General features: G+C 38.7%; 1 protein-coding gene and 1 long non-coding RNA gene across 2 annotated transcripts in view; both read right to left on the bottom strand.

The window, feature by feature from the left end:
* The window catches only part of LOC148725064 (uncharacterized), a 249,609-nt gene that overhangs the window by 9,560 nt on the left and 223,827 nt on the right, over window positions 1-16,222 (bottom strand). The window lies entirely within an intron of this gene.
* LOC148725089 (uncharacterized) lies at window positions 12,705-14,140 on the bottom strand. The gene has a single exon (XM_088730252.1). The coding sequence runs from the start codon at window positions 14,138-14,140 to the stop codon at window positions 12,854-12,856; it is 1,287 nt and encodes a 428-aa protein (XP_088586378.1). The 3' UTR covers window positions 12,705-12,853.

Here is a 16,222-nt window from a genome sequence, read left to right as displayed (position 1 = left end):
TCCCCGCTTAGAACTCGGTTCTTTCATTGAAAAAAATTCTTTTATCTTAGATGAAGGGCGAAATATAGTCTCAGAATCGCTTTAACGCAATTTCTTCCGAATCGATATCGCTGCAAATTATGGTAAAAAAAAATGGTCATGGTGATAGTATCGTAATAAGACCGTAATGGTAATAATGAAAAACATCACATCCATTAAGAGGATTTGAATAATGATTCATAGAGGGATAAATTCTCATGTAGTGCTAATATATCCTACCAAGACAGCTGATCTGCAAATTAGCAAATTATTCTTTCTGTCTTTTATACAAGCCAATTGAGCGGTAAAAAATGGGATAATTAGTTGACTAGCGTCGTCGAACTGTTTTTAACTGATAGCTGCCTTTTCCCTAGTTCCTTTAGAGACTTAAATTTTAGCATTTTCCGAACAGTTTGATATTTCGTTTTTCTTTGTTCTGTCTTGTTTTACTAATCATTTTAGTTTTTCGTTTTAATTGCGTTTTGTTTTGTTCTTTCTATTCCTTTTGTTTGTGTATCGATTCTTTTTTGTTATTTCATTCAAAAATTTTAGAAGTTATCAACTATGGGCCTTCTTAGCTTTATACGTCCTAGATTTAATACGTAGCCTCAAATGGGTACTAACAGTCGCGACCTAAGTAAGTTAACTGCAAGGCGTAGAGAATGGTTCACTTTCGTTACGTCTTTACTTGCCACAATATTTCCACAGATTGGGATTTGTCTTTTCCCGGAGCATTCTAAGCTTCAGAAGTCAAGTATTCATGCTATATTTCTTCAACTTCTAAAGTCGCACGAATCTGTGTTTTAATCTGCATGAGTGAATGGTCAGAAACCAGCCATTCATTTATTTAAAAACCGTGACTGGTAATCGATCTCACGCAGATCACATAACCAGAGCGTTCCAAATATCGAGAAACAAAAAAATCCTTTACAGTTTTCGACAAAAAATAGCTTCATTCCAGCCTCAAATTACAAAATCGCCAAACTTTGTTTTTGTGATACATTAACTTGCTTCCCTTTTGTGCCAATTTCATGAATTCGTGCGATCTTGAAAGATCGTGTGCTCACAAGTTTGTTTTTTGCAGCTTGATGTTGCATAATAATCTCAGCTAACGACCTCTTCTCGATTGTTATCGATTTCTATATTACTTCAGTCATTTGAGTTTCGATTGATTCGTGAATATGAAAACTTCGGCGAGAGAAGAAGGAATTTCGTCCATAAGGTGTCGTTCACGGCGCTTACTTACGCAGCCATTTTGAATTCTTGTTTACCATTTCAAACCATGTGACCACATGCGGCCAATAGCAACTAAAACAGTCCATTTCCGAATTACAATAGGCCTCATTTCCTGAGCAAGTCCTGGTGCTCATACTTTCATATGATTAAAAGTTTTCATTCACATGGGCACCAGGCCTCGTTTTGAAAAAGAGGCCAAAGGTAATTCGGAGATGGCCTGTTATGCATGCCAATGCACAAATTTAAATTGGTTTGTAAATTGTATGATTTTATTATAACAGGTTCGCGACGTTTCGTAAACTTTTACACACGTATATGAACGATGCCACGAAGTGTGGAATGACCCAGAAGTGTTAAATGGATACGAGTGAAGAAATAACTGAAGACGAAGAGGTGATATTGTGTTTCCACAATATAGCCTTCTTGGAGGATTGTTGGATGAGTCATTTATGTATACTTTTGGCAAGAGTTCCATATAACCCCCCACATTAATTATGCGTAGAGTGTTGCAAAGAAACATTTATATTTAGTCTTTATGAAATGAATGCATAATTAATGTAGGGGGTTATATGTAACTCTTTCCATACTATTTTTTTATTACGGAAAAGTTTTCGGTCTTCGAGCCGGCGAACACAGATTAAATGGCGCAAATTAACACATAGAGCGAATTGGGTGGATAACGCTCTCCATTTTGCTTGGCCACTTCACAAACGAACCAAAAGTTTAGCGTATTTGACGACATATTCTTTAGTGGAACGGTCGGATCTTGAACATTTTCGCAGTTCAGATCGGCCACTAAATCAACTTCTAACTTTGCACACGTATTTCGCCGCCGCTGCTGCCATTCCTCGAAGATTTTTCTATCCCATTCAGTGTTGTATTGTGTTGCTTTCGGAGTGGCTTCCGACAGTAGACTGGTCTCTTCTTCTTTACTCGTTGGAGAGCGAAACCAACCAGCCATGTTTCTACTTCGAAAGCTATATGAAAATGAATTGCTGTAATTTAATGCTGAATAATTTCAGACTCCTATGGAACGACAACTGCACGCCCAAGTGATTAACTTTAGAAACGCAATCTATTGTCACGGTTTCATTTCACAAGTAAGATAAAGTATTCGCGTCCGGCCTTAAAACGGCTCACCGCCAAATGTCTGTAAAGGACTCCCACTCCTATTTTATCTATTACTTCAATTCTCAAACTAAAGTCTAATGTTGAATTCATTTGCGATTAGAAGGAAAACACCTGTTTCGGCGTCAACACAACCTAGACCGGATCACGGATAGAGTCATGAATGGATCACGGACCGGATCTTAAGTCAGAGTGCGGATTGCATCGTAGAATTAAAAAAAGGGAAAAGGTTAGAGAGAACATTAAAAAATAAATGTGTTAAATATAAATTTCAACCTCACTGTACGTAATAACTTTTTAAAAACATGTCTTTGGTATGATTCGTGCCATCATCAGTATATTTTTTTGTATTCGTTGAAGTTCTATTAAAATCTGAATGGATAAAGGAACTTTGATGTTACCTGTAAAAACAAAATCAAAGGATTTAACATCATAAACTGCTTATGATGGCATGAGCCATGCTGACTTTAAAAACTGTTGTCATAAGTTTGAATCATATTTTGATTCTATCTTTTTCACGAAATTACGGAAGTATCAAACCTGAAATGGATATGAAAATGATTAAATAAACAAAGGATAAAAATTGCAGCACCAACTTGCTGGAGAAAAACTGTTTTATACTGTAAATAGACCAAGAGCTCCCGATCGCATACATACAATAATTTTTAACTTTAATTGAAGCCCTAATCTTCACCTTCTCGACCTTCTTTTAAAAGCCTATTGGCGTGATATCTTAAATCATTTTGCGAATCTTTGCTAACTGTAAGCTAAAAAAAAGTCAGCCAATAGTATGACGAACAAAAGCCTTAAAGCGAGCACATGACAAGCTTTGGTCAGCTCTATGACCTCATAATAAGCATGCAATGTCATGATGATAATTCCCAGAAATAACGTGGAATGCGAGCCGTTTTTAATATTGTCCGATTTTATCCTTCAAACTGTGTCAGTATTTCCCTTGACCTCTTCTAAAACCATTCTAGGTTGCCCCTGAAAAAATTTTGTTAATTTTATAACTCATGAGAAACTGTCAGACCCCGAAACATTTTGTAAAGGGACGTGAATCAAACATTAGGGAACCCCCTCGTCCAAACTCTCCTCCTTATATGTCACCACTCGTTACATATTTTCTTATGTAAAATAAGGGGCTTTTGGGACTTAAAAGGCGCTTCATCGGTTTTACCTTAAGCTTGTAACAACTAGAATTCGCATTTCTATTTATTGTCTAGTAACTGCAAAATAATTTTATATTGTTTTGCTTCCTATTGTTTTACTATTGTACCCTATTACGCTCTGTTTCTATTCAATTAACTTCGCGTTTTCGCGTCAGTAACGCCGTTAGCTATTTATTTTCGCCAGTATGAACGTTAATTTCGTTAGATAAGTTTCATTGCCAGTTGATTTCAACCAAGTCAGTCCTTTCTTTAGTTCTTTGCTAGCGCCATGTTGCTCTAATTTAAGAGTTTTACTACTGGACTTGGTTACGCAACAAACTAAGTTCCTTTCTATTTCATTTAGTTTTTTGTCATTGTTTTTGTTGTTGTTTTATTTTGTACTTAGATGTTTTGTATTAGTTACTTTCTTCAGTGGAGTCACAGAAATCTACAAATCTTTACGTCTAAATGCAACTCTGACAAATAAATTAAATGTGCATTCGCTTTGTGGCGTTAAGCACGTAGTTACTTATTTACAGAGCTTTTCTCTTACTTTATAGCTCCATTTTCTCATTCGATCACTTCCTTTACTCTATGAAACCACCAAAGTGTTTTCCTAGATGGAGCTTTTGGTAGTACGCGCAATCCCATGCCGGCTTAGGTTATGTACCCTAAATGTGCGACTAGTAGAGCACAATAGGCTGAGCTTTTTCCTGAAACGCTCATTCAGCAGAGCATAATCATAAGGGTTGATGGCAGAGTTGAACATGAACAATGTGTCAGAAACGACATATGAGACTGAGCCAAGTATGAAGATGTCATAGTAGCTAAGATGTAAATCAGCAATCCTGTGATCCAACACGCTCCAAATTATATGGCACTGACAATGATCACGGTCTGGTGCTAATGAAATATTTGCCCACTAAAAAGTATCCTTGCAATTGACCCCTAACTAATGATTCCCGTTAACATGCTTTGAAACGCCACTGAGAAGAATAACATTAGATCATTTTAACCTAATTTCCTACCTTTTGTTGAAAGGCGAGTTCTTTTCCTCGTTTCGTTTGAACCACAACATGTAAACAACTTTTGAATAAACAATAGTCATCACTAACAGAGGAATTAGAGCCAACAGTACCAGCCATATGCTGTCGTTTAGTGTACCCATCCACCGCTCGTGCCAGTTCCACACACAGTTGCCGGTTATTTTATCAAACGTCGCAACCACGAAGATTGGTGCGCTCGAAAGCGCTCCAACGATCCAACAAGTGGGAATAATCATCCGAAAATAACCCACTGAAACTCAGAAAACTACATGCTCATCACGATCAAGGTTTTTCTCAACCAACGAGATTTAGTACAAGTTAGAGGAATACGAACTGGAAATTAAAGCTGTACTATTACATATAATTCTGTTCACAAACCTTTACTTTCCGCATGGTAAGTTTTATATTGCTACCAAAATCACTTGTAACAGCGTAGAAGCGCTCAATTGATATGACAACAAGGGTCAAAGAGGGAGCTAAAATTACTGATTTTGTTATCCCAAGAAGGTACTTGAATATGGTTAAAAGATTAGACATGGTTGAAGGTTGTTGACTCTAGAAAGCTGCCTTGAAACTTCGTACCAGTCCATGCTGTCCACTTTGTCGCAGCAATGTCCTTGATGACGAAATGATAAAACGTGGTACCAATCACAGACGATGAACTAGATGATTTGGACGCTGATCAAGAACGAGGCAACTTGCTTCGGATCAGCTTGATCAAATGATGTAGTTGGATAATATTCGCGCAGCCATCGATCGTGTAAGTACGAAATTCCATTCACCAGGAAATTTTTTTTTTCAATTTTTCAAATGTCTGTCTCCAATTCCCAAAGCGTACTATACGTCCTGACAACCTTACGCTCGATCCTAACACAAATTCTACAAAATCGTCAAATTACAAACTTGAATTCACGGCGACACTGAATTAACGGAAAGAACAAGATCGCATGTAGAAATGGGACTCAATTACTTTATCAGATCGAGAACCCACGAAATAGAACCATGTTTCAACAGTTTTACCATTCGACTTCTTTAGGAACAGAAAACTAATTCGATCATTTTTCACAATTTTTCAGACACCATTTCACAATGTGAATCTTGAAGAACCATTGTACAAAGAATTCTTTTAGTGCTCAGTCATGCTGTAACAGAAATACCGCGGAAGCATTTCTTTTTTTTTTTGTTTAAAAATTTTCTCCCTCTCTTTTCATGTCAAAAGCATCGAGATAGGTAATTGAGGAACGCACACTAAAATACTTCTCGTAACATTACGTTAACAAAGTCTGAGTCCCGGCAAAGCGAAACTGAAAATTAATTGCAGTCATGATACCCGATAAAAATGAAACCCATTAAAGGTTAAGGGAGAACTGAAATTTTAGGTGTCAACACGAAATACAAGAATTTTCTGACCGATCGAAGGTAAATAGTTACAAATTTATTCCCCAAAGATCATAACGGTACCGCAGCTCTTCCAGAAGGCCTCGAAGTTTTGCAGCTTTTGGTAAAACATCTTGGTTTTGTTCAAAGCACAATTGTATCACTTCAGTCAAAGCTACAATAGGAAAAAATGATTAAAAAGCGTATTTTGCTTCCTTACCGACAGACTGTCAAAGACAATGATAGACTTTCACCCATGAAAGTTCCTAAGATAAGTATAGATAGATAATAATTTAGAACGTGAAAAATGAATGTTTAACCTTCATGTACCGTGTCAATTTTTTCTGCCAAGAGTGGTAATATGCAGAATTGTTTTGGTATTCGGAAAAATGTTTAAGTGCTATCTTTTCTAAGCTTGATTTTGCTAAAGAATGAAGGCTTTATATTTCATAAAATTCCTACATTTCAGTCTCAACAGTTTAATGCATCTCTCTCTCCCTCTCTGTTTACGGTAAACTTTACAATAACTATAAGCTTAAATGCAATATTATATTAAAGCATCAAGAACATAAATTAAAGCAATTGAGGCTTCTTTTACCCTGTGGATCATGAAGGAAAATCCATGCAAATTTTGTGTGGTAATACACTTAAAAATTTAGGGTGTGTTTTTAATTGCCCTAGCTGGCGGACAATGGTCAGTAGTAATAAAAACTGTTCAGATACCATTAACTAGCAGTAAAAAATCAGCCCGAAAAGTAGGAATGTTCAACGTACCTCAGCCAGCTCTTCGTCCTCGTCACAGCTCTTTATCAACTCATTCAACAAGAAACCAAACTGAAGAGTGTTTTAATAATAATAATTATAATAATAACAAAATTTATATAGCCCATTTCCATTTAGCCCAATGGCGCTTTACAATAAAAAGGAGAAATAGAAAAGTAAATCTAACTTACCAATGATAAACAAATATGTAAATACATGATTTAAGAATATCTAATTATGCACTTTAAAAAACACATGAATCTCTTGCCAGGTTCGTATCTCAGGCTATTGCTAAAAAAAATTTATTAAGATCAGATACATAAATCTACTATGTGTGAATTCTAATTAAATTTTGTAAAATCAAAATATTCCTATGGATGGATTACGGTATAATGAATAATGATAAGGATCCTATTCTATATATTTAACAACCGAAGGCGAGGTGATCAAGAATATCGTCGAATAATCCCCAAGACGAAGTCGAGGGGATTATTGGACAATATTCACTGAACATGCTTTTGACATGAAAAGAGAGGGAGAAAATTTTTAAACGAAAAAAACAAAAGAAATACCTCCTCGCTGTTTCTGTTACAGCATGACTGAGCACGAAAAGAATTCTTTGTACAATGGTTCTTCAAGATTCACATTGTGAAATGGTGTCCGAAAAATTGTGAAAAATGATCGAATTAGTTTTCTGTTCCTAAAGAAGTCGAATGGTAAAACTGTTGAAACATGGTTCTATTTCGTGGGTTCTCGATCTGATAAAGTAATTGAGTCCCATTTCTACGTGTGGTCTCGTTCTTTCTGTAAATTCAGTGTCGCCGAGAATTCAAGTTTGTAATTTGACGATTTTGTAGAATTTGTGTTTGTTAGGATCGAGCGTAAGGTTGTCAAGACGTATAGTACGCTTTGGGAATTGGAGACAGACCTCTGGAAAATTGAAAAACAAAAAGTTCCTGGTGAGTGGACTTAAAAAAATTCGTACTTACACGATCGATGGCTGCGCGAATTTTATCCAACTACATCATTTGATCAAGCTGATCCGAAGCAAGTTGCCTCGTTCTTGATCAGCGTCCAAATCATCTAGTTCATCGTCTGTGATTGGTACCACGTTTTGTCATTTCGTCATCAAGGACATTGCTGCGACAAAGTGGACAGCATGGACTGGTAAGAAGTTTCAAGGCAGCTTTCTAGAGTCAACAACCTTCAACCATGTCTAATCTTTTAACCATATTCAAGTACCTTCTTGGGATAACAAAATCAGTAATTTTAGCTCCCTCTTTGACCCTTGTTGTCATATCAATTGAACGCTTCTACGCTGTTACAAATGATTTTGGTAGCAATCCAAAACTTACCATGCGGAAAGTAAGGGTTTGTGAACAGAATTATATGTCAAACAACAACAAACATATGAAACATATGTGTGAACTGCGGTTATGAGACGTATATGAGCACGATCCTTCGCAGTAAAGCACTATAACCGCAGTTCACACATATGTTTCATATGTTTGTTGTTGTTTGATTTATCATCTACGGGTTTATGTCGAATTAATTTGATGGCCTGCTCCCAGTTGGCTTGTTAGCTCAATTGGTAGAGCGCTGCACTAGTATCGCAGAGGTCAGTGGTTCGAATCCCGTACAGGCCTGAAACTTTTTTTCAGGTCTGATTTTCACTATTGCTCAAATAGTGCTTTACTGCGAAGGATCGTGCTCATATAAGAATTATATGTAATAGTACAGGTTTGATTTCCAGTTCGTATTCCTCTAACTTGTACTAAATCTCGTTGGTTGAGAAAACCCTTGATCGTGATGAGCATGTAGTTTTCTGAGTTTCAGTGGGTTATTTTCAGATGATTATCCCTACCTTTTGGATCATTGGAGCGCTTTTAAGCGCACCAATCTTCGTGAATGCAGTTATGACGTATGCTAAGCACGTGACTTACCTCGTGCGTTGTTGTTGTTAGTACATCCACCATTAAACTAGTTGAGTTAATATTGCAATTGACTCTATTCTCGTCTCTCCGAACACTACAAATTTTGGCGACGAGTTGCGGGATTAAGTAACATGCCCGGGGGAGATAATACCACTGAGGTCGAAGTCGAAGGAGCGATTGCAGCTTCATTCAGTGTTCCAGTTGCTGGTTTTTTCGGACGAATGGAGAATTTTGACCCGAAAGTGGAAGAGTGGTCGACATACGTAGAGCGTTTGGAGATGTTCTTTGTGGTGAACAATGTTCCCAACGAGAAAAAGGCAGCCAGTTTACTTACCTTGATTGGTGGGAAGATGTATGCTTTGTTAAAGAGTTTAACTACGCCGACTAAACCGACAGAGTTATCGTTCACGGAAATTATAGAAGTTATGGGCCGACATTTGACGCCAAAACCAATTATCATCGCCGAAATGTACAGATTTCACAAGTACAATCAAGTGGAAGGTCAGTCAATTCGTGAATTTTTAGCTAAGTTGCAAAAATTAGCAGAAACTTGTGAGTTTGGGGTATATCGCGATGAAGCATTGAGGGATAGACTGGTGTGTGGCATTACCTCAAAAACGATTCGAAGAAAATTATTAGGAGTAGCAGATTTAACACTAAAGAAAGCAGTAGATATCGCCGTTGGCATGGAGTTGACGGACAAGGAAGTATTCGAGATTTCTAGTGAGCCTAAACCCGTTCGGAAGGTGGAGGTACATGATCCATGTTTTCGTTGTGGTAGGCGAAATCATTCACCTGAAAAGTGTTTTCATAAAGATTCCGAGTGTCACATATGCAAACGAAAATGGCACATCAGTCCACAATGTCTGCAGAAGAAGTCTGCTAAATCCCCAACCCAAGGTAAACCCAAGCCACAAAAATTTAAACAGGGAAAGAAGAAGAAAAAAGATTCAAGAATTAAGTTGTTAGGCACTGGAAGTGGTTCTGGTAGTGAGGCTTCTGACTCCTCACATCCTGAAAACTCCGGTGACGCATATCACCGTGAATGGCCTATGTTTTCTGTGAGAAATTCCTCAAAAAAGAAATCGGATGAAATATTGATATCGCTTAATATCAATAATGTTCCCTGTAAATTAGAATTGGACACAGGAGCTTTTTCGTATTGTATTGTAATCTTTATTTAGACACGATCAATTCATCAGCCTATAAAAATACAGATCACATACGCTAAGATTTTTAAAATTAAAACTACATACTACAACACTAAAGCTGTTTTCCGTGAATGCCATGCGTTAGTCTTAAAGAATGTCATTGATCTTACGTTTAAATAACCCCAGAGACTCTGTGTTCCTTATATCGCGTGGTAAACTGTTCCATAATGTGGCGCCATTGTAGCTAAAGCTTTTTCTGTAATAATTAGTGCGCGGCAGTGGAACATTAAGCTAATTTTCAGAGTCCCTGAGGTCATAAGCAGAGTCACGCCACGTAAACTTTGAATATAGATACCTTGGAGCTAGCCCGTGCAGACATCTAAACATCATGGTGGCTTTATGGATTTCCTGCTGGCGTGCAAGATTTTTCCACCCTAAAAACTCGAGTAGCTCAGTTGCATCAGCATCATAGTTAGAGAATGTCAACACACGGGCTGCTCTATTCTGCAATTTCTGCAGTTTGTCTCGTAGCGTTTTCCCACAGCTACCCTAAACAATGTCACAGTAATCAAAGTGAGGTTTTACTAAAGCTTGGTAGATGAGATGTAAGGTTGATGCTGGGATCAGGTGCCTGATTCGCTTTAGGGCCCCGATACCAGAGGCGATCTTTTTAGTTAGTTTTTCGATGTGACTATGCCAATCGAGTTTATCGTCTATTATTACACCAAGCGATTTTGTAGCTGTAACCTGGCTCACTTGAGTATTGTTCGTTCTAGTTGTTGGTGAAGCTGTGAGAGTATTCAGTCTCTGCCTCGACCCTATTAGCATGAATTCGGTTTTAGTCATGTTCAACGTGAGTTTGTTCGCTTGTAGCCAGTTGAAGACGTTTTCTAGGTCTTCATTTAGACAAAACTGAACGTTCTCATGATTGCTTCCCGCATATGTGAGGTACGTGTCATTGGCATACATTCTCGGTTTACAATTTGATAAGCAATTTGGAAGATCTTTGATATATAATAAGAACAATAATGGACCGAGGATGGTCCCTTGAGGGACGCCGCAAGTCAACGAGTAGCTACAGGATAGCAACCCGTTGACAGAGCATTTTTGTGTTCGGTTTTCCAAATATGACTGAAACCATCTGAAAGATTTTCCATGTATACCATAATAGTTTAGTTTCGATAGAAGGATCTGATGATCAACAGTGTCAAAAGCTTTTTTCAAATCTAGTAAAATGACTCCATTGATTTTCTCGTTATCAATATTATATGCCCAAGAATCTGTCGCTTCCAACAAAGCTGTTACAGTTGAATGATTAGCACGAAACCCTGATTGGTTTTGACATAAAATATCGTGCTCTTCCAAATAGGCATATAACTGTTCATAAACTATCCTTTCAAACACCTTCGTCATTATTAGAATCACCGATATTGGGCGGTAATTGTTAGCATCACCGCGGTCACCCTGTTTATAAAGAGGGGTAATCCTTGCATATCTCCAGTCGTCTGGGAACGTCCCTTGGCTAATAGATTGATTGAAAATATCACATATCGGCACACAAATAAGATGAGCACATTCCCTGATAAACCTAGCAGATATTTTGTCAAGAACTGTTGCCTTTGACTTGTTTAGTTTATTTAAAAGTGAAAATACTTTAGTTGGATTGGTGGGTTAGAGCTTAAACCGTTTATCTGTTGCGGTAAGATATCTTTGATAGCTACCACTATCACAATTTATCTCACTGGTAAGTTTTAGATCAATATTAGTAAAGTGGTTATTGAATTCGTTTGATAGCTCCAACGGATTAGTTATCGTCAATCCGTTCACTTTTAGCGACGCCACTGGCGTTTTCCCATATTTTCGAGAAGTTAGCTCGTTTATAGTCTGCCAGGTCTTTCGGGAGTCGCTGGTTTGCTTATTAAAACTATTTTGGTAATAAACTTGCTTAGCTGAGCGTATTTGCTTATTGACTATATTTCTTTGTTTCTTAAATAATGTCCAATCGTTAGGATCATTTGTCTTGCTAGCTTTGATGTTTAATATGTCTCTATTATGCATAAGGTCTTTCAATTCAGAGGTAATCCACCGAGAACTCCGTGAACGAACGCGCATCGTTTTCAGTGGGGCATGTTGTCAGCGATAGCCAGAAATGTACATTTCCATTGCTGCCACATCACGTTTGGGTTAGAAGACTCGTATACATTATCCCAACATTGAGATAGAATATCATAACGAAACTTTTGGCGATCGAAATTTCGGAAATTTCTGTATGTAATAGAATTATGTCCGTTAGACATCCCATTCAAGGCAAGTTTTCGATATACATACACCATGCTATGATCACTTATTCCGATATGACAAACTCCCGAACATGCAATCTTATCCGAGCAGTTGGTATAGATTAAATCAATTAGAGTTGATGAGGTGGATGTTATCCTCGTCGGTTCAGAGATAAGCTGCTCGAGTCCGTAGACATCAGCAATACTCCTTAATTTGGAAGTGTTATTGTCATATCGAGTAGTGATCATGTCACAGTTCATGTCTCCCAGTACAAAAAATTCTACATTTTCACTATCCAATTTCCCAATTAGGGATTCAAAAGGTGAAAAAATGCCAATAGGAGAGTCAGCTGGTCTGTACCAAGTAACAATCACAAAAGATTTTGAATTTGGCTTATGGATTTCCAAGCAAAGATTTTCTAGTGTATCCATGTGTAGGTCATTTCGTACTGTAAAGTTGATTGAAGTTTTTACATAAAAGCACACCCCTCCGCCGCATTTTGTTAGTCTATCGCGGCGAACTATTTTGTACCCCGGAATATGAACTTCTTGATCTCGAATACTCTCGTTCAGTTTCGTTTCATTTATGGAAACAATATCGATATCATTGTTTGCTAATATGATTCTTAACTCGTCTATATGAGTAATTAATTGATTAATGTTGAGTGATGCCATTCTAAAACCGCGCAAAGGAGGCAATATTAAGACAGATTTTTGGGCCTTTTGGTTGTTTAATTGATCCCGCACGGCATTGACGGACAGCACATTATCTCATTCTAGGTGCGATTTAAAATTATTATAAAACTGCTCATTACCTTTAAAATTTAAGTGCAGTCCACCTTTGTTGAGTCCACTATGAGATATGTTCTCATGATGGATTAATTTCCATCCATTTTGATGGCAGAACTTCTTTAGATGCTTGTTGGCTGTTTTCACTGCCTGGTCCAGCTTATCTTTTCTGAATACAAGCTCCGACAGCGTAACTGTAGTATCGCAGGTGCCCTCGATCTGTCTCGCGAGATCCACAATCAATTCCGCAACAGCCTTTGGCTCCCTGGTTTTAAGATCATTAGTCTCAATGTGTAAAATCACTTCATTGGGCGAAGATTCCAGATTTGGCTTGAGATAGTGATTCATGGCCATTGTCGTAGCGCCCGAGAAAGGCTTGACTATAACCCAGTGGCCAACTGCTTTTCCCAGATCTTTTCCAGGTATTCTTGAGATCATCGAATCTCCTATGAGCAGGGTTGTGCGCTCTTTTGGTTGTTTTTCGGGTTCGGATTCTTTTCCTGTCAGGGTGTTATTAGGACCTCCTTTACCTTTCGATTTCTTTCTTTTGTTCTTTGATTTCACAATGAAGCCTTGTTCTTTGTTGGCGCAAGGTGTTGACTCATCCATATTTTGGACAATGGTATGTTCGTTAGAGGTGTTACTCATTGAACGGCATTGAGTAGCTGCCTCTCTGGATGCGATTTGCAATGCAAAACTTAAAGAATCGCGTTCTTGGACTAACTTTTTATTTTCTTCCTTCAAAGATAGAATTATCTCCCTTAGTCGAGAATTCTCGGATCTCAGGTCTTCCTCATTAGGTTTCTCTTTTATATGAGCCCATAAATTCAGCACTTCAGATTTTAGACAGTCCAACTCCTCTTGTACTGATTTGGCATTCTTGTTAAACGCCAGAGTAGAAGCTTCTTCATTCACGAGAATAACTGAGTCGTCATCAACCGGTAACTGGAGTAGCTTCTTCAGTTTGGCTTTTATTGCTTTTGTATCCGGACCTTGGACTTGAAGGGTACCGGTACTGTTAAATAAAACCAGCGTGATTGTCTTCGACTTCAAAGAACTAGACCTTTCAGAGGGACTCGCGGTTGCAGAAACTTCCAAATTCAGGACTTTCGAACAAAATCCCTGAAGTTGTGTTAGGCTCCCTTTCCACTTGAATAGAATTTGTTTGTCGTCCCAATGTAGATATTGGTTTAAGGGAGATGAAGAAGGTTCAGTGGCAACAAATTCGGCGGAATTCGTGGAGCCTTCAGATACACGTCCCCACGTCATCATGCGTGTTTGAAGCCTGCAGCTGCAGTGACTGTGATCCTTGAAGAAATATGGCAAAAAGATTTGGGCTCAGTTCCTTTGCAAAAGGCTAACGTGACTTTAAGGAGCTATTCTGGACATTCGATACCAGTGTATGGAGAAACTGCGGTTCATGTTAAGTATGGCTCCCAAGAACTTGACCTACCCATTATAGTTACTAAAGGGAAAGGTGTTGCTCTCATGGGAAGAGATTGGTTGTCCAAGATTAAGTTGAACTGGCACCGCATTAATGCTGTTGGACAAGCTAACCAACCAAGAGCCAAGTTAGAAGACGTAGTTCAACAGTACCCAAATTGTTTGATGGTAAACTAGGTACCAGTACTGGATTCACATCTCAGCTCAAAGTGAAAGAGAATGCTACACCTCAGTATTTCAAGTCTCGTCCGATGCCTTACGCACTCAGGGAGAAGGTGGAAAACGAGCTCAAGCGCCTGGTGAAAGAAGGAGTATTAAAAAAGGTTGAAAGTTCGGATTGGGCCACACCAATTGTTCCCGTTCTTAAACCAGATGGAACAGTGAGAATTTGTGGCGATTTCAAACTCACCATTAACCCTTACTTAGATGTCCCAGAGTACCCTATGCCAACACCAGACGAATTATTCACAAAGTTGAATGGAGGTGAATTATTTACTAAGCTAGACCTCAGTCATGCCTACCAGCAAGTAGTCCTGGATGAGAAGTCCCAGCCCTATGTCACCATCACTACCCACTTAGGTTTATACCGGTACACTAGACTACCATTTGGAATGGCAGATGCGCCTGCAATATTCCAACAGATGATTGACAAAATGCTAGATGGCCTGACCCAAACTGGCGGAATATTGGATGATTTGATCGTCACTGGTCAAAAAGATGAGCAGCATATCGAGAACTTGCGCCATACTCTCAAGAAATTTGAAGAATGTGGAGCTAAGTTTAAAGTTTCTAAGTGTGCGATTATGCAACCTAAAGTGGAATATTTTGCATTTGTGTTGGATCGGGAAGGTATACATCCTTCCCCAGCCAAAGTTCAAGCAGTCCTTGAAGTTTGTGAACCTGAGAACCGAACGGGATTGCAATCATTTTTAGGTTTGGTAAACTACTATCGCAAATTCATCCCATGTCAACATTGGTCAGTCCTTTGAACCAGTTACTATCGAAGGACACACCCTGGTGTTGGAATAGGGAGTGTCAAGTATCATTTCAAGCTCTTAAAGATACTCTGGCTTCTTCAAAAGTGTTAGTTCATTACAATCCCAAGCTTGAAGTTCAGTTAGCCGTAGACGCTTCACCAGTAGGCCTGGGAGCAGTAATTTCACGCATCACTGCAAATGGAACTGAGCGTCCTATTGCTTACGCCTCGCGATTTTTAACCGAATCTGGACGAAATTATTCGGTAATTGAAAAAGAAGCTCTAGCCATCATTTTCGGTATTCGCAAACTCCAGCAATTTCTGTATGGCCGCAGATTTACCCTTCTGACAGACCATCAGCCCCTAACGTCATTGTTTGGTTCCAAGAAGGCGATTCCAACCGTAGCTGCATCACGGATTCAAAGATGGGCAATCCTGCTTTCAGCTTACCAGTATGATATCAAGTACCGCAGATCAAAGCAGAATGAGTATGCAGACGCCTTATCAAGACTTCCGACTTCCGTGTAAAGGAACAGAGGTTGGCTTACACATTGACGAAGAATCCGCAGACGTCAACAGGATCCAAGTTGCTAGAGTTCCAATCAATTCTAAACGGCTTCGGGAAGAAGCAGCCCGAGACCCAGTGTTATCGAGAGTCATTCACTTCACCCTTTATGGATGGCCGGACAAGTCCGAGGTTTCAGACAATTTGAAAAGCTATTTTGCTAGACGAAGTGAGTTTACAGTGGAGGACGGATGTCTTTTGAGAGGAACAAGAGTCGTGATTCCAGCGAAACACCAAGAGACTGTGCTAGCAGAGTTACATCTGAGTCATCCTGGAATTGTAAGAATGAAACCATTAGCTAGACCTCATGTTTGGTGGCCGGCGTTAGACTCAGATATCGAACAGTTAGTTGGAGACTGTGAGACCT

Source organism: Stylophora pistillata, chromosome 8 (genome assembly GCF_964205215.1).
Source record: "Stylophora pistillata chromosome 8, jaStyPist1.2, whole genome shotgun sequence".
In the NCBI taxonomy this organism is placed as follows: Eukaryota; Metazoa; Cnidaria; class Anthozoa; order Scleractinia; family Pocilloporidae; genus Stylophora; species Stylophora pistillata.
This window is presented reverse-complemented; position numbering and strand designations above follow the sequence as displayed.

Coding starts and splice junctions, on each gene's coding strand:
- LOC148725089 (XM_088730252.1), bottom strand. CDS start 14,140: ATGACGTGGGGACGTGTATCTGAAGGCTCCACGAATTCCGCCGAATTT.